Source organism: Macrotis lagotis, chromosome 1 (assembly GCF_037893015.1).
Source record: "Macrotis lagotis isolate mMagLag1 chromosome 1, bilby.v1.9.chrom.fasta, whole genome shotgun sequence".
In the NCBI taxonomy this organism is placed as follows: domain Eukaryota; kingdom Metazoa; phylum Chordata; class Mammalia; order Peramelemorphia; family Peramelidae; genus Macrotis; species Macrotis lagotis.
This window is the reverse complement of record NC_133658.1, coordinates 476,497,802-476,523,337: the sequence shown is the minus strand read 5'-3', so window position 1 is coordinate 476,523,337 and position 25,536 is coordinate 476,497,802. Positions and strand designations below refer to the sequence as shown.

The window sequence follows — 25,536 nt, the reverse complement described above, 5'->3', positions numbered from 1 at the left end:
GAATTTATGGACCAATTTTTAAATCAGAAATGTAGATCCAAAATATTAATTACAAATTAAAGAATATCAGGTTACACATATATAAAATTCTCCCCCTTTACCTTCCCTTTTTTTCTTGTTATCCTCACCTTGCCTCCTCTCTATTCCCATATCCTCTCCCTTTTTTTCCTTTTTCATTTTCTGCTCTTCCTATTTTCTTTTGCTCCTCCATCTGCTTTTCCCTTCTGTAGCCAAGATGGCACCAGTAGTAATTCTTTCTGATTCCAAATTCATTTCTTAAGTGGATCTGGAATTTCAAAACAACTTCAAAGGCTTAATGAGGAAAATTCACAGAAAGGGGGTGGTAGCATTAAAAAAAAAAAGGAAGCTTCAGAGAATATAAGGGGGAAATTTCTCAAGAGGGAGTGGTTCATTTCTGCCTGTGCCAGAAGACAGAAAGCCTGGCTCCACAGCTGCACTGCTTGACCATAAGGAAAGGAAGAGATCCCTAGTACTAAGGAGTAAGTTCTTTAACTTGTAACTATATTTCATAATCTCCATTTTGAAATTCAATTAGAACTACTTCTGGTGTGACTTTTTCTCATGGATCATAGACAGGCAACCAGGGGTTTTGTTGCATGGATGGTGGGAAGTATGTCATCAGAGTATTAGAAAAGCTGTTGAGAGACTATAGGGATAATAATGATAACATTGGAAATCACAAGAGAGCTTCAGTTAGAATTATAGTATAATTAGATTATCCTTTATTAAACTGAAACTTTCATCATAAAAAAGCTGATTTGTAAAAAAAATTAGTCAATGGAGTACATAATTTTCCCTTTTTTTCAAATTTTGAAAAATTGACTGATTGTCAGCATGAATTTATTAAACAGTTCCAGGGACAATGCTGAGTACTGAGGATACAGAGAAAGACAGAAACAATTTAATGGGTAAGACAGCACACAAACTATGTACAAACAAGATACATACATACATACAAGTTGGAGATATTCTCAGAGGAAAGGCACTAACATTAAAGGGTACCATGAAAGACTTCTCAAAGAAGGTGTAATTTTGGCTGAGATTTGAAGAAGGAAGCTCGAAGGAAGAGATAAAGTAGGGAACAGTCAGTGAAATTGCTCAAAGTTGGAAGACAGAGTAAGAAACAGTAAAGAGTCCTATTTCTTTGGATTGTAAAGTTCTTAAAGAAGAAAGAGTAGTACTGAAGAGGTAGAAAGATATGAGTTTTAAAAACCATATAAAAAATCAAAATCAATTCATCTTAAGTGCCACAAACTATGCTAATAAACTCTGAAAACAGTGTATATATTAAGCTTCAAGATAAATTATTGGGGCGCCTAGGTGGCATAGTGGATAAAGCACCGGCCCTGGAATCAGGAGTACCTGGGTTCAAATCTGGTCTCAGACACTTAATAATTACCTAGCTGTGTGGCCTTGGGCAAGCCACTTAACCCCGTTTGCCTTGCAAAAACCTAAAAAAAAAAAAAATTAAAAAAAGATAAATTATTGACTGCAATTTACTATGAGTCTCTGATTCTATTTCCAAATCCCCACAAGAGTCTTCAAATTACAGCAAGCACTACCATTTCAACTCCCTACTATATGAAACTTGCCTAGGTATTTTAGTCATGGCCAAAATTGAACATGGAGAAATACAGAAGTACAATTTATAGCACCTAGCCCATTGGCTGGCAATTCCAGAGGATAGAGAAGAATACTGGAACATCCCTAATTCTTTCTATCCTGGAGAACCCTAATTTCTAGCCTGCTCCATTCTTTATATTATGTAGGTAATGTTTGTTCTTTATTTTGGAAGGACCATGACATCAGGAAGGTGATGCCATGACAAGCATATGAAATGGATTTGAGTAAGGGAGGTGTTGTGCTAAGTCACCAAACTCACTTTTCTCCTCCTGAGCTGTTTGGATCAGATAGCCAGATATAAATCAATAAGACTGGAGATAGCCCTGGATTCAGGGTTAATTGACTAGCCCAAGGTAACACAACAAAAAAGCTTCAGAGGTCAGTTTTAAACTCCCATCCTCCTTACTCCAAGGCCAATGCTCTATCCACTGTGCCACCTAGCTGCCTTAACTAATTACATGCAGTCTGGGCAGTTGCTCCGATTCTGATGCTATGATTTAAAATGTAACTTCAATAGGAATTAATTGACTTAAAGCAGACTTTTTGTTCTTTGTTCAAATAATTTCCATTCAACAAGTATTCATTTAGTACCTAAATAAATTAATTAGTCTTTGCCCTCGAGGAACTGGTGTTTTACTGGATGGATATGATTTGTGCACAGATATAAATAATATGACTCAGATTGAAAGAAGTTAAAGAGAACTTTGTAAAAAAAATGTTAAGGTCATGAGTGATAGATATATCAAACGGCTCAGGAGAAGATACTATAAGAGTTCAGATGAGGGAGAGATCATCTATGACCAGGGAAATAAGGGAAGGCTTTCTGAAGTAGATAGGTTGGATTTCACCTGATGGACTGGCATGGAAAGAAGTGATCATACAAAGTATTCTAGGAATTTTTGAGAAGGAAGAGAGAACTAATAATTGGAGAGATTAAAGTTTCATAGAAGTGATACCTGAGCTAAATCTTGAAGGAAAACAAGAATTCTAAAAGGCAGAGATGTGCATGAATTTCAGTCATGGATAATGGCCTGTTTAGGAGCATAGGGGTGGGAGATAGCATGCTGAGTGTGGAGAATAACTAGAAGTTCAATCTTATTGAAATGTTTAATTCATGAAAAGGAATGGTAAGAAATAAATCTGGAAAGTTGTGTTGGAGTCATATGGTAACATGTCAAGAGTCCTGATAAAGTATTCCTATTTTATATTTTGGGCAACAGAGAGAGACTAAAGAATTTGAAGCAGGAAGTTGACATGATCAACTTGTCATTTTGATCTTCTTAGATAACAAAGAACAAGAACCAATCCACCAACATGAATGATTTCATTGAGATTCTTTCTCCCAAAGGAAAATAACAATACTAAAGAAGATAATGAGTTTAAAGGTTCTACATAAGTTATCCAAGTTGAAGAGAGATAGAAATTGGGAGAAATTACAATTTAAAAGAGATTTCTGGGGCAGCTAGGTGGCACAGTGGATAGAGCACCAACCCTGGAGTCAGGAGGATCTGAGTTCAAAGCAGGCCTCAGACACTTAATAATTACCTAGCTATGTGGTCTTGGGCAAGTCATTTAATTCCATTGCCTTGCAAAAAAACTAAAAAAATAAAAATAAAAGAGGTTTCTGGGGGCACCAAACTTTATCCTTGCTTGCTTCATAATTTTGTGTAAAACTTGACTCCCAAGACTAAGAGTACAGTTCAATTCATGAAATTTAAAAGATATCATTTATCAAGGATTCTTACCACTTACAAGAGTTGATTTAGGTCATTCTATACCATTGCTGAAATATATCTCTCCTTCCATATACTCTTAAGTCATATTTGTCATTATGCAAACCACGAATGGCACAGGAAAGGACCTGCCTTTGTCACCAGGTAAAATCACTACAATAAATAACCAAATTTATTAACTTGTGGAATGTCCCCTTAAAAAGCATTATTGTGGCCATTACAGATGTTTGACCTTGAGAAGAAGTCTGTTGGGACTTTTTAAAGTGGAAGAGCAAAATTAGAATAGACCGTGAGGAACAGAACATGAGGAACAGAAAACAAAACAGGAAACAAAGCTAAAGATCTTAGAAAAGTAGAACAAGGAAGAAGGATCAAAACAAAAAACTCAAAGTCACTTCTAAGTGATTTAGAAAAAAAATGAGAACAGCCTGCATAACGATCACAACTCTCCTATATACTTTCAAATTATCAAGGTTGTTTCTTTGGAACAACCTAAAGAAACAACCATTATGTATGAAGACAGGGAGGTTTTCCTCCCTAATCAAAATGCTGCTCCAGAGAGGAGTGGAGTAAAAAAGGGAATGTTACTCCTGAGAAAGACAGACAGACAGACAGACAGACAGACAGATAAGTAGATTAGATAGATAGATAGATAGATAGATAGATAGATAGATGATAGATAGATAGATAGATAGAAAAATAGATGGATGTGAATAGATGAATAGATATGGATGGAGAAAGGAGAGAGAGAGAGAGAGAGAGAGAAAGAGAGAGAAAGAGACAGATAAGTATTTGACCTTCATTCTCAAAGAGGATCACAGCATCAAGGAAGTGATACAATAACATATAAGTGAATTAGATTTAAATGGGGTCAATTCAACTTAGATCATTGTATACCATGGAAACAATGTAAGGACTGGCAAATTGCCTTCTGGTGGGGGTAGGAAAGGGAAGCAAGATTAGGGGGAAAATTGTAAAACTCAAAATAAATAAAATCTTTCTTAAAAAAAGAAGGGGTGGCTGGGTGGCACAGTGGATAGAGCACAGCCCTGGAGTCAGGAGTACCTGAGTTCAAATCCGACCTCAGACACTTAATAATTACCTAGCTGTGTGGCCTTGGGCAAGCCACTTAATCGAATTGCCTTGCAAAAAAAAAAAAGATTTAAATGAGGGAGGACTGTGCAAAGTCACCAGCTTTATTTTTTCTTCTGGAGCCATCTGAATCCATTGAACAAATATGGATAGGATGACCAAAGATAGGTAGCTAGGTGACACAATGAATAGAGCATTAGCCCTGGAATTAGAAATACCCGAGTTCAAATTCACCCTTACTTTCCAAGACAAAAAGATCTTTCAAATTAGGTCATCTTTAGACCACAGCTTTCATATAATTCCTATGAGGTCAGAATCTCCTGAAATTGGTTTGAGGCACACACAACCCCCATAAAGGGTTGAAAAGGAATCACAAGAATTTTCTACCCCCAAGACTGCTAATTAATTGTGACAATAGACTATAATTCAACCTCAGATATAGGGTATTAAAAAAAACAATCTGGGGCTGCTAAGTGGCACAGTGGATAGAGCACCAGCCCTGGAGTCAGAAGAACCTGAGTTCAAATTCACCCTCAGACACAATAATTATCTACTTGTGTGACCTTGGACAAGTCACTTAACCCTATTTCCTAGCAAAAACAAAAACAAATAGAATTAGTCTTAGCCTGTAGACCAGACCCTGTGTCTAGTTTTTGCTCAGCAGACCTCTTACCTGGATGTGGTAGCTCCAATTCTATAGTCATGATTAATGAGTTGTCAATAAGCTATATTTATTAGGGAGAGACATTCTAATGACTTTACCCTAATCAACAGAGTCAGCCTGATAGCAGGTAACTGTTAAAGAGATGAAGCCCAAGGGGCAGCTAGGTGGCATAGTGCACAGAGCACTAACCCTGGAGTCAGAACGACCTGAGTCCTTAACAATTACTTAGTTGTGTGACCTTGGGCAAATCACTTTACCCCATTGCCTTGGAAAAATAAACAAACAAAACAGAAAAGAGAGATGAATCCCAAAAGCTGGTAGCAGAGAGATTTCTCAGTAGTGACTCTGAAATCAATAAAGCAATGCAGCAGCTGCAGATTGGGAGGTCAGTATGTAATGGGGTAGCATTTTAAACCAGGGAGTCTCTGGTGGGAACTTGCACCTACTATTTTATAAATGTTATTATCTTTGTAAAAATTGTTCTCCTGGTTCTATTCACTATATTCTTCTTCAAGTCATACTACCCAGGACAATATAATGCAATATATTCCATTATGTCACACACCACAATTATCCTAATTGTTGAAGAAGTAATCTTAAATTCTCTTTCCCCTTCTCTATTACACACTTCTCCACTCTCACCCTTAAGCATTGAGAATTTATTTTGTTTGCTTCCCACTTACATTTCTTTTTTAATATCCATCATAGAGAGGAAGGGAGAGAATTTGGAACTAAAAATATTTTTTAAAATGAATGTTAAGGGCAGCTAGGTGGCACAGTGTATAGAGCACCAGCCCTGGGGTCAAGTGTACCTGAGTTCAAATCTGACCTCAGGAACTTAGGAATTACCTAGCTGTGTGGCCTTGGGCAAGCCATTTAACCCCATTGTCTTGCAAAAAAAAATAATGTTAAAAATTGTTTCTATGAAACACTGTACATCCTAACAGCAACATGGGAGCAATGATAAACCTTGATGGACACACTCATTTCATCAATGCAACAATCAGGTACAATTTGAGCTGTCTGCAATGGAGAATACCATCTGTATCCAGAGAAAGAACTGTGGAGTTTGAACAAAGTCCAAGGACTATTACCTTTAATTTAGAAAAAAAACTGATATCATATTGTCTGATCTTGTTATCTCTTATACTTTATGTTTCTTCCTTAAGTATATGATTTCTCTCTTATCACACTCAATTTGGATCAATGTACAACATGGAAACAATGTAAAAACTGACAAATTGCTTTCTGTGGGGGGTGGGGGAGGGAAGTAAGATTGGGGGAAAAATTGTAAAACTCAAAATAAATCAAATCTTTAATAAATAAAAAAAATATTTCTATGAATAACTGGGGAAAATAAAATATTAATTTTCATTTAAAAATAACTTTATGGATAGCTTTTATATTTTCACCATATTTTTCTTGTCATCAAGAAAAACAATTAACAAATACTGATATATTCAATATTCTGATAAGTAACTCTGGCCTCCATCACAAGTTACTGCTTCCCCTTAACATCTCAGAATTGGTCCCAGAGATTTCAGGGAAGCCTGGAGGGATTTGCATGAACTGATGCTGAGTGAGATGAGCAGAAGCAGAAAAACACTGTACACCCTAACAGCAACATGGGGGTGATGTTCAACCTTGAAGGACTCTCTCATTCCATCAGTGCAACAATTGGGAGCAATTGTGGGCTGTCTGCAGAGGAGAGTGCCATCTGTATCCAGATAAGGAGCTGTGGAGTTTGAACAAAGTTCAAGGACTATTCCCTTTAATTTAGGGGAAAAAACCAGATATCTTATTGTCTGATCTTGTTACCTCTTAGAATTCTTGTCTCTTCTCTAAGGATATGATTTCTCTCTCATCACACACAATTTGGATCAAGGTACAACATGGAAACAAAGTAAAGACTGACAGATTGCTTTCCGGGGGGGGGGGAAGTAAGATGGGGGGGGATTGTAAAACTCAAATAATATCTTTAATAAAAATTAATTTAAAAAAAGAATTGGTCCCACAACAGGGGAGAGTACAGAGGAAGGGTAAAGGTTTGTGATACAGAGGAAGAAAAAAGTTATCAAGGCTAGAGTCCTCACTTCTTCCCAGTCCAGAGCCCTAGTCAATGACTGCTATTTCTCCTCTATACTAGAACTGGTGGTACTAGTCAAAGGAGATCACTGAGTCCCAGGGAGAGATGAAACAACCCCATTGTTTAAAAAATTTTAATTTTAATTTAAAATTTCAAAAAAGTCTGTCTCTAATTCTAGAAACAAAACTGACTCTAGCAGAGCTATAAAAAGAATGACTACACAATCAGGGTACTTATCCTCTACCAGAGGAGCTAACTGTCCTACACAGAACATGCTACCTCCCAAATGAGTGATCCATGAAAGATCATCCCAGTTGTGTGATGCAGTGGATAGAGCATTGGTCCTGCAGTCCAAGAGGACCTGATTAGCTATGTGACCCTAGATAAATCATTTAACTGTAAATACTTCTTTAAAAAAAAAGTTTTGAAAAAAAAAGAGCAGTTCTAAACTTTTTGCATTATTTCCTGAAGTGGTGTTAAATCTAAGTCAATCCCTTTTGATGTTGTCATCCTCTGACTACTGTAATTTGCTAGGTAAGCAAAATGCATAAAAATATGAATCCGTGAAAAACTCCCGATGCCCCATATCCTGTTTGAAAAGATAATTCTTAACTATAATGCCTATTCTATAATGTCATCTAAACAGTGAATTGGCCCAATGGATAGAGCAGGGTCTAGAGTCAGGAAGACTCATCATCCTGAGTTCAAATCTGGTCTTAGATTTACTAGCTCTGCGACCCTGGGCAAGTCATTTCATCCTGTTTTGTTTCAGTTTCCTCCTTTATAAAAGGAGTTAGAGAAGGAAATGACCAAACACTCCAATATCTTTGCCAAGAAAACTGAAAAACGTAAGAATTGAATGTGTTGCCTCAGGCAAAAGCTAATAAGAATATCATTTCAGGTATGCTTTCTGCAGCCATAAAACCCAGTCAGAGATCAGGTCTTCTGAAAATCCAGAGATATACTGTTATTTCTTCCTATTTCAGATCTTCAGATCTAGTCCTAAGGAGTGGTTCCATGGCAGACCTGATAATCTTCATTTGGTTCTCAGTGCTACTAACCCTAGCACACAGTCAACAAGAGGGTGAGTATGAGGTTATAACAGTGATTAGCATCTGAAGATGTTTTATTTATCACAAACCTAGAAATGTCTTTCCAACTTGATTCAGTATTATCATTCTAGCATCACACTTGCGGATGTTGGTTACTATTATTGTTAGGTACCCCTCACTGGGATAACTAGCCATTGCTAAATTGTCATTAGTTATTCCTCACTGGGATGACAAGAAAGTTTTCAAATGTTGGTATAAAAGCTACAATTATTTCATTGGACAGTGGAAAGAATACTGGCTATGAATGACATGTGTTCACATCCCTGCTATTTCCAAATCTCAAGTCTGTGACCTTGGGTAGGTCACTGAACTTCTCTCAGTCTCAGTTTCCTATTAGTAAAATAAAGGAAGACTGACTAGGTCAGTTCAAAATCTGTGATCTCATGATATTGGCTCTCAGGAGTAGGAGGTTAAAGGACTAGATTTGTGTTAGTGAGAACAAAGTCCATCATTTTTAAGACAGGACCTGTACTATGACAAATGGTGACCTCATGCCTATATGTCTACTACTGTGAAATGTTAAAGATGTCGTAAGAGAAAAGGGAAAGAGGAAATAGTAATTGTCGTTTTAAAATATATTTTATTGATCTCTTTTATTTTTACCTCATTTAATTCCCCCTCTATCCCTTGAGTTCTCCTAGTGAAGTCTCACTTAGATAAAAGAATTTTTTTTGGTTTTTGCAAGTCAATGGAGTTAAGTGACTTACCCAAGGTCACACAGCTAGATCTGAGTGTCTGAAGTCAAATTTGAACTCAGGTCCCCCTTTCTCAAGGGCCAGTGTTCTATCCACTGATCCACCTAACTGCCGCCCTTAAAAAAAGAATTTAAAGGAAAAAGATAAATAAGAGAGAAATCAGGAAAACAAATCAACACAATGAAAAAGAATTTTTTAAAAAGTACATCTCTGCAAAGGAGTAGAGGGAGGTGTCATATCTCTTTTTTGATGTCAGCTTATTTATAATAAGAACAAATGGGTCAGGGAGGTGGCACAGTGTATAGAGCACTAGGCTTAGAATCAGGAAAGTTCATTTTCATGAATTCAAATCTACTTTCAGACATTTATTACCTGGGTGACACCGGGCAAGTCACTTTATCCTTTTTGCCTTAATTCCTCATCTGTAAAATGAGCTGGAGAAAGCAATGGCAAACCATTCCAGTAACTTTGTCAAGAAAGCTTCAAAATGGGGTTGTGAAGAATCAGACCAACTGAATATAGTGTTTATAATTTTTGTAATAATCATTTTTTATCATTTAATGATGGTTTGTTATTATGTTGCTATAATAATTGTATATATATTTTGTTGGCTCTGCTATTTCACTCTGCATTAGTTCATGTAATCCTTCCCATATTTCTCAGTATTTATCATTTGACACTAATTGTGACACATGAAAATAATGGAATATTAACAATATTCCATTTATTGTTATGTACCACAATTACTTTAGCCATTATTCCTTAATCTATGGGTATCTACTTGATTTCCATTTGTTTGCTATGGCAAAATAGTGCAGCTAATTTTTTTCAAATGAATAATATTGATGTTTTTTAAATATATAGAGATAGAGTGTATTATATATAAGTTTATATATGCATGGTAGCTCACTTAAATTGAGCTCTACTTTGAACAACATGCTGTAATCCATTGAATTCACCTTTTCCCATTGATATTAGAATGAAGATAATTTCTAAGGTTATTTTAGTGCTTTCAAACTATAACTATTGATGATATAGATATGTGCCATTATACACAGTCCTGTATATTTGCCTATATGTTGTCCTGTCTCCAAAATTGGACTGTAAATTTCTATAGGGCAGGGACTTGGACTTTTATTTTCTTTGTAAGTTCTAACAATGCTCATTTCAATATTTTAACTTCTTAAATATCAAGAGCCCATAGTCATACTCTTACCCAAAAGTTAAAATGTCAGAATTGTAGAGAGGCTGATTTGCTCAATATCATAATAGCATGGAAAGATATTTGAGTCTTCTTGCTATCATTATTATTATATAGTTATTATTATTATTCATTAGATGGTATTAACCATCATGGCACAGTCAAACTGTATTTCTATTCTGAGTGCACTTCTATATCCTGAGGGAGTCATGATTTAATCAGTATTCAATTTAATCAAACCTTATTGCTTGACTGCTCCCAGGGAACCATATGAATATTTCTATCCATATATGACTCACTGCTGAGAATCTCTTTATTAACTGTAAGCTTTATTAATTGTAAGAGTTGAGGATTTAGGGACACTTTTGAAGGAGGAAATGCTTTCCATAGCCCTTCCCCGGCTCTCTTTCAACCATTAGCTACTCCTACTAAGGGAGCCACCACTGTCACTGCTTTCCCTTGCTGGTAGGAGATGTGGCCACTGCAAAAATGCAGCAAATGCAGTTTCAAGAAAGGAACAAGGGCCCAAGAAGTTCTTCAGTTGCAATTTCTCTGTCAGGTGGGTGGAATCACCATAAGCCCTCAGGTCAATAAAGGACCCTATTCTTCCTTCACCACCATAACCCCAACTGGGGTAACATCTTTTCACCCAAAAGATGACAATCAAAAATATGGCCAAATGGAAATGGCCTCATTAAATAAGGAGACTTCATCTCTCCTAACTCAGGGGCCAACCAAGGAACTCACATTAATAAGTCAAATATAAATGAAACATATGCATAGGGTTCCCCCAAAAGTAGAGACTACACATTTTCTAGAAGGGACGGGAAAGGACCCCATTACATATAAACTGACCATAAACAATCAAAGTCCAATGCATTAAAGGTTTGCCTCTATTGATTTAAAATATTTTATGGATGTCCTAGTGTATCACTTGCCATGTACTATTCCCCATCCATAGCTCAATACTGGCTCAAGTTTCTTTCCAGGAATATATTTGTTTAATTATGTCTTTTTTTTGTACCATTTCTTGCGCTCAAGTTATCATTGGTGATATGCTTTAACCTATTTACATTCACCTCGAGTCTTTTCTTTGTCCTTTCTCCTAAGTGCCATTTAAGGAATCACATTTCCAATATGCCTTGTTGGAAATGAAACATAATTGATTAAGGTTTGTAGAAAATTAGGGAACTTGTACTATGATCTTAAATGGGGGAGGGGAGAGATGTGACATCAACACCTCATTCTTTTACTCTTCTCAACTCCTAAGGTCTTTTTTTTAAATTATTGTTTCCATGCAGAGGCTTGGGGTTTTTTTTTAATTCAGTTGGAGTATTTCAAGTTAAGAGTTAGAAAAAAAAAGTTTAAAAGTAATTAATTACTGCTTGACGGTAAAAGTACAAAGTTCAACAATAATCCACTCACTTTACTGTTGAAAAATTTGGAGTTCTTACTAGAAAGTGAAAGAAGGGGGCGGCTAGGTGGCGTAGTGGATAAAGCACCGGCCTTGGAGTCAGGAGTACCTGGGTTCAAATCCGGTCTCAGACACTTAATAATTACCTAGCTATGTGGCCTTGGGCAAGCCACTTAACCCCGTTTGCCTTGCAAAAAAACCTAAAAAAACAAAAAAAAGTGAAAGAAGGGGCAGCTAGGTGGCGCAGTGGATAGTGCCCTGGAATCAGGAGTACCTGAGTTCAAATTCGACCTCAGACACTTAATAATTACCTAGCTGTGTGGCCTTGGGCAAGCCACTTAACCCCATTTGCCTTGCAAAAAAAAAGAAGAAGAAAGTGAAAGAAGACAGAGTTTCTTAGTGATATATTGACTAGAAAGGTAATCCATCATTTTCTGCCTAATGATGGAATAGATTGATATAGCATCTTTTAAGTGAGGAAATTCAGACCCAGAGAAGGAAAATAATTTGCCAAAGGTTACACAGTAAATCAGTAGAAAAGTTGGAATTTGAACCCAGGTTTCTTGATATTACTGATAGAGTTCTTTCCACTACACCTTACAGTTTTAGACAATAGAAATCATAAGTTCTTCTCAATGGTATGTTACTACATTGAAAAGATTAAGAATGTTAATCTGTAATGACCAGCTAGGACTCCAGAGGACTGATAATGAATTCAAGATGCAGAATGAGATTTACATTTTTACGTAGTCAGTGTTGAAATATCTTTTGCTTGAACACAAGAACAGTGACAATAATAGCATTTATAAAGAAATTTAAAGTTTGAGAAGTGCTTTACAAATATCATCTCATTTTAATCTCACAACAACCCTGGAAGGTAGGTTCTATTATTATCCTCATTTTATAGAAAAGGAAACTAAGGCTGAAGTAGGCTAAGTCACTTGCCCAGGGTCACACAGTTATCTCAAACTGAATTTGAACTCAGTTCTTCTTAGATTTGGCTACAAGGTTTTTTGGTTTTCAGTGGGGGAAGTGGGAGGAAGAGAAAATAAATGTTTGTTAATATAATAGCATGTTATTGTATTTTTCACAGGGCCAATAGAATTTCAGATTGATTAAGAAGAATTCTCAATCTCTGTCTATTTAGAAACATTTATTTTGTCTTGCTTCTTATACTGATTCTAGAATCTAGCTGAAGGCATGTGGGATGATTTTTCCCCCTACCAATTCATTCCTATTGTACCCTATACCTACACACACAAATACAGACATAGGACATGTAACTAGGAGATGCTGTCATACCACATTTGTTTAATTCTGTAAAGGACTCAACAGTCCCAGAGTATCCTTTTTCCTGTCAGTGTATTTTATCTATAATTTTATTTTTAAATAATATTTTTTAAAAATTTAGGAAATACATACTGTTAAATTACATGTGAAATAGGACCATTAAAAACTAAAAAACAGTTGAAATAGAAAAACATGAGTAATTGATTTGCCTGTATCATCTCCTTTCTTGATCTACTTCCATGATCCTACATTAGCCTGATCTGTTGTAAAAACTTCCTAAAAAATCTACCTCCTTCTACTCTCTAAACTCTAATGCATTCTTCTCTTGCTAGTCTAATCTTATATGCAACTCTGATTCTATTATTCTTCAACCCAAAAGCCTCCAATAGTTTTCAATTATTTGTAGACCTAAGCTCAACTCTTTAGTTTGTCATTCAAGGTCTGGTTCCCCTCAAATTACCCAGATATGTATCATCTTCCTCCCTTCTCTATATACTAACCTGGATTATTTATTTGTCTCTCTATACATTCCTTGCACATTCTCACCTGCAGACCTTTTCTCATACTTCATGAAATATAACCTTTCTGCTCAAACTTTAAAGTCCTCCCCATCTTATCTAATATAACTTCCTCCATGAATCCTCCGTTGAAATTCCCCCCAATTAGAAATGAGAACTCTTCCCATGAAGTTCACATAATATTTTTGTTTGACCTTAGAAAATCATTACTATTTTGCATTTTAACTATTTGAATGTATTTTATCAGCCTTCCTAGATTCAAGCTTCTTGACGGCAAAAATTTTGTACCTTAATCCAGAGTATTCTTCACACAGCATATACTTTATTAATACTGATTTGATTGAACTTTTAGCAGTGTTGAAAACCTTCACTTACAGATTCGACAATTGAAAACATAACTGTAGATATGAAGACAAAGTGGCTGAGATGGACCAACTTGAAGAATGTAACTGAGGTCCACTGTACTGTTAATAAACTTATTAATGGTTCTCCAGACTTTGCATATCAAATAAAGGTAAAAATAATTTTATGTGCATATATATAAAAATCAGGTATGTATGTATATGCTATAAATATATTCACTCAGTGAACAGGAGAAAAGATGATTTCAACAATTAAAGGACAATACTAGCATATTCACACCTAGGAATTTTTGAACTTGGAATAAGTACACTGCCCCCTGAGGCATGTCACCAATGGCACCCTACGTGAGGGGGGAGAGGTAGAATACCAATCTAAGACTCAGGGATACTCTACGACTGCTGAGATTGCTACTCACCTCATCAAAGAAAGTGGACCATTTGATAGTTTCTTAGTTTAAATAATTATTTTTGACATTTGAAAGCTAAAGTCAATCTGGCATCCCAGAGCATAAATATTTAATGAGGTAAATGTAGACTAGTAACTTTTGCAATAAGCATAGAGATTGAAGGGGTGGGGTGGGAAGGAAACTAAAAAAAAGGTTAGAAGGTAATCCTCACACCTCTACACCAAAATAACAGCTAACATTTGTATAGCATTTTAAGTCTTGCAAACATTTTGCATATGTACTTGATTTTTACAACAACCCATTTGTCAGAGGAGGAAAATGAAGAACAGAAAAGATAAGTGACTTGCCTAAACTTGCACAACTGAAAAGGTTCAGAGGCAAAATGTGAACTGACTTGCAGATTTTCCCAACTCCAAGCCCAGAATTCTATACTTTGCAACTTTTGGTTAGTATGCTAAAATTAAAAGGTTTTAAAGAAAGTATATCTAATCTAGCTTCCACATTTCACAGTGAAGGCAACTGAGGCTCCAGAGTTGGGAAATGGTCACAAAGGATGGTTCAATTTAACAGTTTGAAATTAGAACTGAGGGGAAATAGAATCATAAGGACATCTAATCTCAAAGATTCATATATTGGGGGAGCTGAGAAATCTTAAATGACATTTTGTCAAATCTACTCCTTTTAATGGGGAGGAAAATAAGAATCAAAATTATTGTCAGAGGATGGAATAAAACCTAGGTCTTCTGATTTCTCCTCTAATGGCCTTTTTTTAAAATGCTATTTTATCTTATTTTTTCAATTACATGTAAAGATAGTTTTCAACATTCATCCTTTTGTAATCTTTTGAGTTACACATTTTTCTTCTCTCTCTTTTCCCACTCCTTCCCTACAACAGTAAGTAATTTGATAAAGATTATAAATATTAAATCATGTTTAACACTGTATTTCCACATGTATAAGATGATTCCATGTATAAGATGCACTCTAATTTGGGGGCACAAAATTTGAAAAAAAAAATGTATTACCTAAAGTTATTTAGTTCAAATTTTATTCATCATGAAATTCAAGGATCTTTTATTCATAGCTTTCAGGAATCTTTTGGGCAGGTCTGGTGCATGAATGCATACTTAGTCCATTCCATTTCATGAACCTGAAGCACTAATCATATCCTCCTTTGAAATCAGTCACTTCTTTTTCATCAGCAGTTCTTCTTGCCTCCTGCTGAACCATCTTTGTGGGCACAGTAATTTCAATTGCCCTTTGCTCTTCAATCCATCTCTTCAATTTCCTCTCTAACTCGGGCCATTTGGATGACTTGCATCTCGTGGCCTTCTTCTGCTGGGGTGTTTTCAGTAAAATTTCTTCTTCCAGGAGCCAGTCTTGGATTGTTTTCTCAATTGGAGGAGGACCAGTCGATTTCCATCCACTTTTGCAAACTAGATCACTTTAACTTGAATTCAGCACTGTCCAAAAATCTTCTCTGAGTCATTTCTGCTAGTAATTTATTTTTCCAAAACATCATTTCCATTGACATAATCACATCCATCTCTGATGCTAAACCATTTGACAATGCTAGGGACTTTATTAGTGAGAACTTTCTTTTCCAAGTCATAAGTAGCTTTGTTTGAAGGTCTGATTGAAAGAATCCTTGACACACAATAAAATGATTCAGTCTTGACAATAGTCCTGTATAGTACACAGTACATTTTTTTTTAGGTTTTTTTGCAAGGCAATGGGGTTAAGTGGCTTGCCCAAGGCCACACAACTAGGTAATTATTAAGTGTCTGAGATCAGATTTAAACTCAGGTACTCCTGACTCCAGGGTCAGTGCTCTATCCACTGTGCTACCTAGCCGCCCCAACAGTCCATTTATTCAATGAGAACATTTAAGTGTAGAAATGTTAAGTACTAGAGCACAGAAAGACTTGAGTTCAAGTTTGACATGGATATGTATTAGCTGTCTGATCTTAAACAACTCACTTACCTCTATTTGCCTTAGTTTCTTCAACTGTCAAATGAGGATAATAATTTCACTTACTTTGCATGGTTGTTATAAGGATCAAATGAGATAAAATTAGTAAAAAGTATCTGGCCCATAATAAGTGTTAAATGAATGCTTATTCTCTTACCTCCCCTTTTCCACTATCAGATGAAAATGATGATGATGTTTGCCCTTCATTCTCGAAGAAGAGGTGGTGCAGTGGATAGAGCACTGACCTCGGAATCAGGAGGACTGAAATTTGAATTCAGCCTCAGACATTTGACTTTTAGTAGTTGTGTGACCTTGGGTTGGCCACTCGACCCTGATTTTCTAGCATCCAGGGCCATCTTCAGTAGTCCTGATTCATATCTGACCTGTGGACCCAAACGACTCTGGAGGAAAAAGTGAGGCTGGTGACTTGGCACAACACCCCCTCACTCAAATCCAATTCATTTGCTTGTCATGGCATCACCTGCCCTGAAGTCATGGTCTTCTTCAAGAATGAAGGACAAGCATCAATATCATATACCTAGTAAGTGACTATGCCAAGAACTCTCACCCAGATCCCAAATCCAATGATCCAGTGATGGAAAATAATTCTGGGAAGCAAGGTAACTTAGTTCTCAACAGTAATAGAATGGTAACATGTCACAAGTAGAAGGGACCTTAGAGGGTATTTAATCGAATATCCTTATTTTATCAGTTCTGTTTCATGATCAAATAGCTCATGATTGTGTGTTTTCTTGTTTTTGTTTTTAGGCAACAAACAACAGTGCTTGCGAAATAATGGGATTCCATTCTTGGTGTCAAGGGGTAGAATATGTAATTGAGGGATCCGCTGGGAAAAAATTTTCAAAAACATTCCATTTTCCCCAAAGAGGTGATATAGCAACATGCTTAAGATATTTTTGATTTCTTATTACACTCAAAATTAAATTTTGTTTGCAACCAAATGTGCAAATATATTTTCTTTCATTTCTTTCTGTCTAGGAGAAAAAGGGACCACTGAAGAAAATTTATCCTGCCAGATTTATGATGCAAATATCATGGACTGCAAATGGACAGTGAGGGAAACTCCAAGAGATATCAAATATCAGTTTTTTTACTCAGGCACCCCAGAGTAGGTATTGGTTTTAGAGGGAAACCCCTTTACCATTCTGTCATACAGAAAGTTTTTTGGATCTTTCACAGCAATATTTTGGCCATTTCAGTGCCTTCATGGATACTGAATGTCCAAAATACAAGATGGATTCTGAAGGAAGAAATGTTGGATGTCATTTTGATAATCTCTCAGGATTCCAATTCCCTGGAATCTATCACTTCCTAGTGAATGGAACCAGTAGTGGAAGGGAGGTTCAATGCATTGATGACAACCTTAAGCTAACCAATTTTGGTAAGGATAATTTTGTTTCTTACATATTCATGATGGTGGGATAGTTCATGCTTTTATTTATAGTTATTGGTTGAATGATTTGACTCTGTGGCATCTTATAAAATGTATCTCAAGTGTCTCTTCTACCAGCCTGTTCTTGGAACAACTGAGATAAATGTTTTTTTAATTTAGCAAAATCTGAATTGATAGTTTTTGTCACTAAATCACTTTCATTTTCAAATTTCTTTCCCCTCCCCCTTCCCAAAGAACCATCTCCTGTAACAAAAATTTTAAAAAACGGGAAAAAGTAGTTCAGCAAAAATTAACCTACTCAATTAATGTTGTTGTTCAGTAGTTTCAATTTTGTACCCAATTCCTTGTGACCCTATTTGGGTTGGGATTTTTTTCTTTGGCAAAGATATTGGAGCATCTCCTTCTCTAGTTCATTTTACAAATAAAGAAACTGAGGCAAACAGGGTTAAGTGTCTTGCCCAGGTCACAAAGCTAGAAAGTGTCTAAGATCAAATTTGAAACTTGGGAAAGTAAGTGTTCCTGACTCCAGACCTGGCACTCTCTCCACTCTGCCATCTAACTACCCATCTAACAACCACAGTACAGTTAAGATTCCATACCTATAGTTTCCTACCTTTGCAAATTTGGGAGGGAAGATCATTTTCTCATATCTTTCTCAGGGATGAATATGGTCAGTATAATTGCATGATGCTGCTGATGTTATTTCTATTTACATTTTTATGTTCAGTTGGAATATTCCTAATTTTGTTTTCTTCACTTTATTTCGCTCCAGTTTGTATAACTCTTTCCATCTGTCTCTATTCTTCAAAGTCTTATGGTTCAATAGTATTCCATTCCATTCTTATACCAGTTTAAACAATCCCCAATCAATGGGTATCTACTTCATTCCTGACATTTTGCTTCTGTACAAGGTCCTGCTCTAAATATTTTGGTGTATGTGGGCTTTTTTCACTATCTTGGGATATATATTTAGCAAAGCTGAAGACATGTAAGAAAACCAATCAACAAGCATTTTTTCAAAGTACCTCCTAGGTACCAGGCACTTCTTCCATTGATGTAAACGAGAAATTCATTTGTAACTTCATCTTAAGATCTTCTTTAAGAAAATTAGAGGGTCAGCTAGATGGCACAGTGAATAGAGCACTGGCCCTGGAGTCAGGAGAACCTAAGTTCAAATCCTGCCTCAGACAATAAGTGCCTAGCTGTGTGACCTTGGGCACTTAACCCCCATTGCCTTAAATTAAAAAAAGAAAAGAAAAGACAATTAGAAAGTTCCCTGGGACACTGAAAGATAAAATAACTTGTCTATGTTCATATCAAGGAAGAGCTAGGCAGTTCAAGTCTAGACTCAGGAAGATCTGAATTCAAAAATGACCTCAGGCACTTACTAGCTGTGTGACGGAAGACAAGTCATTTAATCCCTATTTGCCTTACTTCCTCATCTATAAAACAGAGACACATTGGAGAAGGAAATGGCAGACCACTCTAGTATCGTTGCCAAGAAAATCCCATGGACACAACTGAACAATAACAACAATGGTCACATCACCAGCATAAGGTGCTGGAAACAACAACAAATATTTATTAAGTGTCTACTATATGCCAGGCACAACAATAGGAATTGAAGATGCAAAGACCCCCACCCAAAAACAAAACAAAACAAAACCCCAGCCCCTACAATCAAGGAGTTGTGTTGGAAATTAAAAAAAAGGCTTAAAACTGTCCCTGCTTTTAACCAGAATCTAATAAAGAAGACCTGAAAACAATCATATACAAACAAGAAAGATATGATAATGCTTGTCCTTTGTTCTCAAAGAAGACCATTACAACAGGGAGGTGATGCCATGATGAGCACATGAATTGGATTTGAGTGAGGGGGTGCTGTGCTTAGTCACCAGCCTCACTTTCTCCTCCAGAGCCATCTGGGTCCAGTGGCCAGATATGCATTGGGACAACTGGAGATGGCCCTGGATGTGAAGCTCTGGGATCCAGTAACACTAGAACTTCCTATTATCCATGTAAGACATTCTATCTTCTATACATTTTCCATGACTGCCACAATGTATGCACAATATGCTAAGCAGTAGTCAGAATTCAAATGCAGAAATCCATGTAGGGTCAAGCTAGATTTTAATAGAGAATTTACAATATACGAGATCTTCTGTGGTACAATTTATTATATACAAAGATAGTTGAATGATAAGAACCAAAGAATAGGCAAGTTCACTGTTTAATGTCAAATTGGAAGTGAAAATTCCAGTGGAGTACTCTAGATATCTGTACATGACCGAGTTCTCTTTGATATGTTTACATAAAAGCATAGGTAAAATGGTGTGCTGGATTCAGCTGGAACTGGCTTATGATATAGATTGGTAAATTTTTTTAAGGTTTTTGCAAGGCAATGGCCACACGGCTATGTAATTATTAAGTGTCTGAGACCGATTTGAACTCAAGTACTTCTGACTCCAGGGCAAGTGCTCTATCCACTGCATCACCTAGCTGTCCTGATTGGTAACTTTTTAATGAGCACATTTAGACTTCAGAAATCAACAATGCCAAATCATAGAATCATTCAATCATTTCTTGGTGAAATCAGAACTTGATTTATTATTTTGCTATTGTCCAGGCTTAAGAAAGTGAGGAACAAATTTTTAATAATGCAGATTAAACTTAAAAAAGCATTATGTGTACTCCATTGTCTCCCCCCCATTGTTAAACATTTCATAAGTACATTTAAAGCACACTCCTGCTTAGATTATATGTTCAGTTCATGGATGGTATGTACAATTTGCAAATGACATAAAACTGGGAAGAATAATTAACACTGGATGATTGAGTCAGGATTCAAAAAGATCTTAATATTATCTAAATCTAAAAAGATGTAATTAAAAGCAATAAATATAAATTCAACATTTGGTTCCAAAAAACTCAGCTTCATATGTTCAACTGAGAGGAGGAAAAATGAGATTTCTTGTCTGAGAAAATGATCTGGGGGCAGCTAGGTGGCAAAGAGGATAAAGCACCAGCCCTAGAGTCAGGAGTACCTGGGTTCAAATCCAGTCTCAGACACTTAATAATTACCTAGCTGTGTGGCCTTGGGCAAACCACTTAACCTCATTTGCCTTGCAAAAACCTAAAAAAAAAATGATCTGGGGATTTTCACTGACTGAAATGAGAAGAAAGTTTGATAAAGCAAACAAAAAAGGTATTTATAATGATTACAGTTATCACAAATGAAAGGAACTTTTAAGTAGTAGGCTTTCCTGACCCCAGACATATTCAAGCAAAATTTGGAGGACTTTTTCATGTCCTCTGAGGTACCTTGTAATTTCAAGTTTCTATGATTGATTCTATTTGAATTATATCTTATTTTACCAAATAACATGCTTTGTTGAAATTAAACATTATTAGTAGTGTCCCATATTCTCTCAAGCTCTTAGTGTGTGACTGAATATATATCCTTGTTCTTGAAAAATCATCTGTGAAAGACCACTGGTTCCCTTCTATGTCAGACCATTTTTACATAGATGTTATAAAGATGGATTGAATTATTAACATCTTTGGTTGTTTTTTTTAATTAAAAAGGGGTACAATCTATGCTATTATCTCTTATTTTAAAATCTTATTTTTCATATTTCTTAAAAATAGGTTCCTATATGTCTTTAAAATTGTTTTAAACTCTTAGGATTTTTTCTGTTTGTATTTCAACAGAACAGTTATTTTTTTTCAATTTTTTATATACATTAACATTTCCTCACATAGGACTTTGGGGGTAGTACTCAAAAGTAATTTGAATAATATGGAAAAGTAAGAAAGAAAAGAATTAAGAGATTTGACATGAGATAGATTCAGTATTTCCAGTAAAGTAAGAGATAAGATCATCTCACTAGGAGTATAGCAAGGAGACTCAAAAAGACATGGAATAAATCACCCCTTGGCTCCTGGGGTTTGAAATTAAATGATATCACTCTGCATGGTTAGAGTGATGGTACTTCATTGTTCCTCAGTCATGGTGAACACCTGATGCTGATTGACTTGGTGAAATGGAGAATTGCCCTGCCTATTCAGTCTAACAAGAATTTTTAAGCACCTTCTGCTAGGCACAACACTATCTACTGGAAGTAAAATGTTGATTTATCTATTGTCCATCACAATGTAGTGGGAGAAAATTGGGGTCTCCAATAGAGATTGAGGGACCTTGAATAGTGAATGAATTCATGTATTCCCAGGGATTTAAAACTGCTCAGGACTTGTTATAGATTGCTGCAAAGTATATAGATTAAAAGCTTTTTTCCCCTTCCAAGAAGCAACAGACACTTTGAGGTCAGAAGTGAATAACAAAAGACTAGGTGAGGTTGCTTGGGAGACAGAGATGAACAGAGAGAGAGAGAGAGAGAGAGAGAGAGAGCGAGAGAGGGGGAGAGAGAGAGAGAGAGAGAGCAAGAGAGGGGGAGAGAGAGAGAGAGAGTCAGGGAGAGCTGACTGGGCCAAGAAGAGCACCTGGAGGGGAGTTTAGGCCAGGTTTTTACAGTCTTGCCCATTATCTGGATACTGAGGGCAAAGGGGAAATCCCTCTCCCCTTATGTGACAAAAACCAGGTTGGAAGCTGGGGGTTGGGAATGAGGAGATGCTACAAATTTTACACTTAACAATGGAACAATAAGAGTCAATTTACATCTCTGAAGCAGATTACATTTTACACTTTAACAAAATTTAAGAGCATAAAATATTACAAAATTTGTTTTTAATTACAAATTTCCTATATTTGTAATTCTCTGCATCAATGATGTTTATGTTTCTATTCTAGAAATACTTAAACCACCAAATATCAACATAAAATGCACCCTTTCTAATTGTTCCATGAAGTGGCAGAAACCTAAAACAATACTAAACTTTGAGGATATAGTATATGAGCTTTGCATTCAAAAGGTAATATTTTTCTTACTACTTAAATCACACTCCATGACCTGTGTTCCTTACTGTGTGCATGCTGAAGAATCCATTTCCCTCAATCCAACCCCTTATTTCTTGTCAGAGTAATTCTGTTGTACCAAAATTTCTTCCTAAGACCCAAGGATGGTCTTCTATCTCTTTCCAAAATGGATGGGGCAGCTATGTGGTATAGTGGATAGAGTGCTGATCTTGAAGTCAGGAGGACTCCAGGATGATATGAGTTTGAATCTGACCACAGACACTTGACATTCACTAGCTGTGTGACCTTGGGCAAGGCACTTTACCCAGGTTGTATTGTTTCTAGGGCCATCTCCAGTCATCCTGATTCATACCTGACCACTAGACCCAGATGGCTCTGGAGAAGAAAATGTGGTTGGTGACTTAACATAACCCCAACCTCCCCTCCCTCAAATCCAATTCATGTACTTGTTGTGGCATCATAAACATCATCATCAAAATGGTAACCAGTCGTCAACAATGAGAAATTAATCCTTGGATAATATTAAAGAATATTCCATCAGCACCTAGGTGGCACAGTGGATAGAGCACTGGCCCAGGAGTACCTGAGTTCAAATGCAGCCTCAGACACTTAATAATTGCCTAGATGTGTGGCCTTGGGCAAGCCACTTAATCTCATTGCCTTGCAAAAACCTTAAAAAAAAAGAATATTCCAACAGGAAAAAAATAGTGAAAGAATAGTTATTGCCACCTTAATAAAAATAGGGCATAATCTCTCTTCACCACCACTTCCAAACCCATTTTCACTCATTTACTCTAATCTCTCTGATAAAGTTGTTTTTCTTTTTTGCCAAGGTCAACTTCTCTACTCATGTTTTTGATTTTTTTCTCCTCTCCCATATCCTATGAGATGTTACCCCTTCAATCATTATAATTCTGTTATCATCAATATTGCAGTCTACTGGCTCCTTCCCTGCCATCTACAAAGATGTATAGGTCTCTAGAGGTATTAAAAAAAAAACCCTTCACTTGACCCTTCTAAACTATTCTCCTAGACCTTTTATTCCTTTATGATTATCTTTTCCTCCAGAATGTCCTTCCCTCTGATTGTTTATACAATGCTTCTTTCTCCTAATCCTTGTCCTATCTGATCTCTCTTCAATCTTCTTTGTTGGTTCATCATCCCTCTCCCAAATATCCAAGAAAATTTTCTCAAGGCTTTATTATAGATCCTCTTCCCTCCTTTCTTTCTACATCCTCTCTCTTGACTATCTCACCAACTCTCTAAGGTTCAGAAATCATTCCTATATACCTATATCTCATTCTATATTTTCTCTTGAGTTAAAGTTCCATATTATTTATTCCCTACTAGACAAGTCCACCTGGATGTCCTATAGGCATCTCAAACTCAACATTTCTAAAATGGAATTCATATTTCCTACTCTCTGCCCTCTAAACCTCTACTTTTGTAGGGGAACTTTTCTAGTCACCTAAAATTGCAACCTCATAGATATTTTTTTTACTTTTCTTTCTCTCTGTCCCTCAAATCCAATAAACTTCCCCTATTACATCTTTCTTTTCTATCCCCTTCTCTCTATTCATGTAACCTCTTTCACCTAGCCTATTGAAATAACCTTCATATTGGTCTCTTGTCTTGCATTCTTTCTTTTTCCAATTGATTCTCCTCATTTTCTTGAACTGATATGCCTACCATACAACTCTATGGGCAGCTAGGTGGTACAAATGGGATAAAACACTGACCTACTGACCTTGGAGGACTGTCTGAAGGACAGAAATTGGTCTCAGAAACTTGACACTTACTAGCTGTGTGACCTTGGGCAAGTCACTTCAATTCTAATTGTCTCACAACCAGGACCATCTCCAGCCTTATTCACATCTGGCCATTGGACCCAGATGGCTCCAAAGGAGAAAGTGAGGTTGGTGACTTAGCACTTAGGATCCCTCACTCAAATCCAATCCACTTGCTTGTCATGAAATTGCCTCCCTGAAGTCGAGAATGAAGGACAAAACATCATCTTCAACTCTCACCATGCCATCCTCCTATTCAAAAAATCTTCAGCGCATCCCTAAGTCTTCTAGTATAAAATAAAAAATGTTTATTTTGACATTTAAATCTCTATCCTAGGGTGGCTAGGTTGCATAGTGGATAAAGCACCTGCCCTGGAGTCAGGAGTACCTGGGTTCAAATCCAGTCTCAGACACTTAATAATTACCTAGCTGTGTGGCCTTGGGCAAGCCACTTAGCCCTGTTTGCCTTGCAAAAAAAAAACCCTAAAAATAAAATCTCTATCCTAAGAAGCAGTGTGTCAAAGTACTGAACTGGAGTCAGGAAGACAAAACTCAAATCCTACTTCTGAAATTCATTAGCTGGGTAACTATGTGTGACTGACTATGTAAAAAAATCACTAAACCTTTCTGAACCTGTTTCCTTATTGGCAAAATGGAAGAATGTGGAGTAGGTTGAATGACCTCTAAAATCCCTCCAACTCTAAATATAATAATAATAATAATAATAATAATAATGTTTGTCCTTCATTCTTGAAGATCATGACATCAGAGATGTGATGCCATGACAAGCACATGAATTGGATTTGAGTGAGGGGTTGCTGTGCTAAGACACTAGCCTCACTTTCTCCTCCAGAGCCATCTGTGTAGAGTGTCCAGTTATGAATAAGGACGACAGCAGATGGCCCTGGATGGGAAGCAATCAGGGTTAAATGACTTGCCCAAGATCACACAGCTAGTAACTGTCAGAGACTGGATTGGAACCCTCATACTCCTGATTCCAAAGCCAGTGTTCTATCCACTGTGCCACCTAGCTGCGAACTCTAAATCTATGATTCTATGAAACTATAGTTGTTCTTCCTTCTTGGAGAAGGCCATGACATCAGGAAGGTGGTGCCAAGACATGAAAGTTAATTGGATTTGAATGAAGGGGTACCATGCAAAGTCCCCAGCCTCACTTTCTCCTCCAGAGTCATCTGGGTCCAGTGACCAGAT

General features: G+C 36.6%; 1 protein-coding gene across 4 annotated transcripts in view; it reads left to right on the top strand.

The window, feature by feature from the left end:
• The first annotated feature begins 412 nt into the window (after window positions 1-412).
• Window positions 413-25,536, top strand: part of LOC141506684 (interleukin-3 receptor subunit alpha-like) — a 47,202-nt gene continuing 22,078 nt past the window's right edge. For 2 of the 4 annotated variants that reach the window (XM_074213667.1, XM_074213668.1), the window contains exons 1-7: window positions 413-500; window positions 8,206-8,303; window positions 13,827-13,963; window positions 16,959-17,079; window positions 17,190-17,319; window positions 17,411-17,592; window positions 22,412-22,533. In XM_074213667.1, coding sequence (XP_074069768.1) covers window positions 8,237-8,303; window positions 13,827-13,963; window positions 16,959-17,079; window positions 17,190-17,319; window positions 17,411-17,592; window positions 22,412-22,533 — 759 coding nt within the window. In that variant the 5' untranslated portion in view covers window positions 413-500; window positions 8,206-8,236. Of the gene's footprint in view, window positions 501-8,205; window positions 8,304-13,826; window positions 13,964-16,958; window positions 17,080-17,189; window positions 17,320-17,410; window positions 17,593-22,411; window positions 22,534-25,536 lie in introns of those variants that run through there. The other 2 variants (XM_074213670.1, XM_074213669.1) reach the window with 2 other exon arrangements.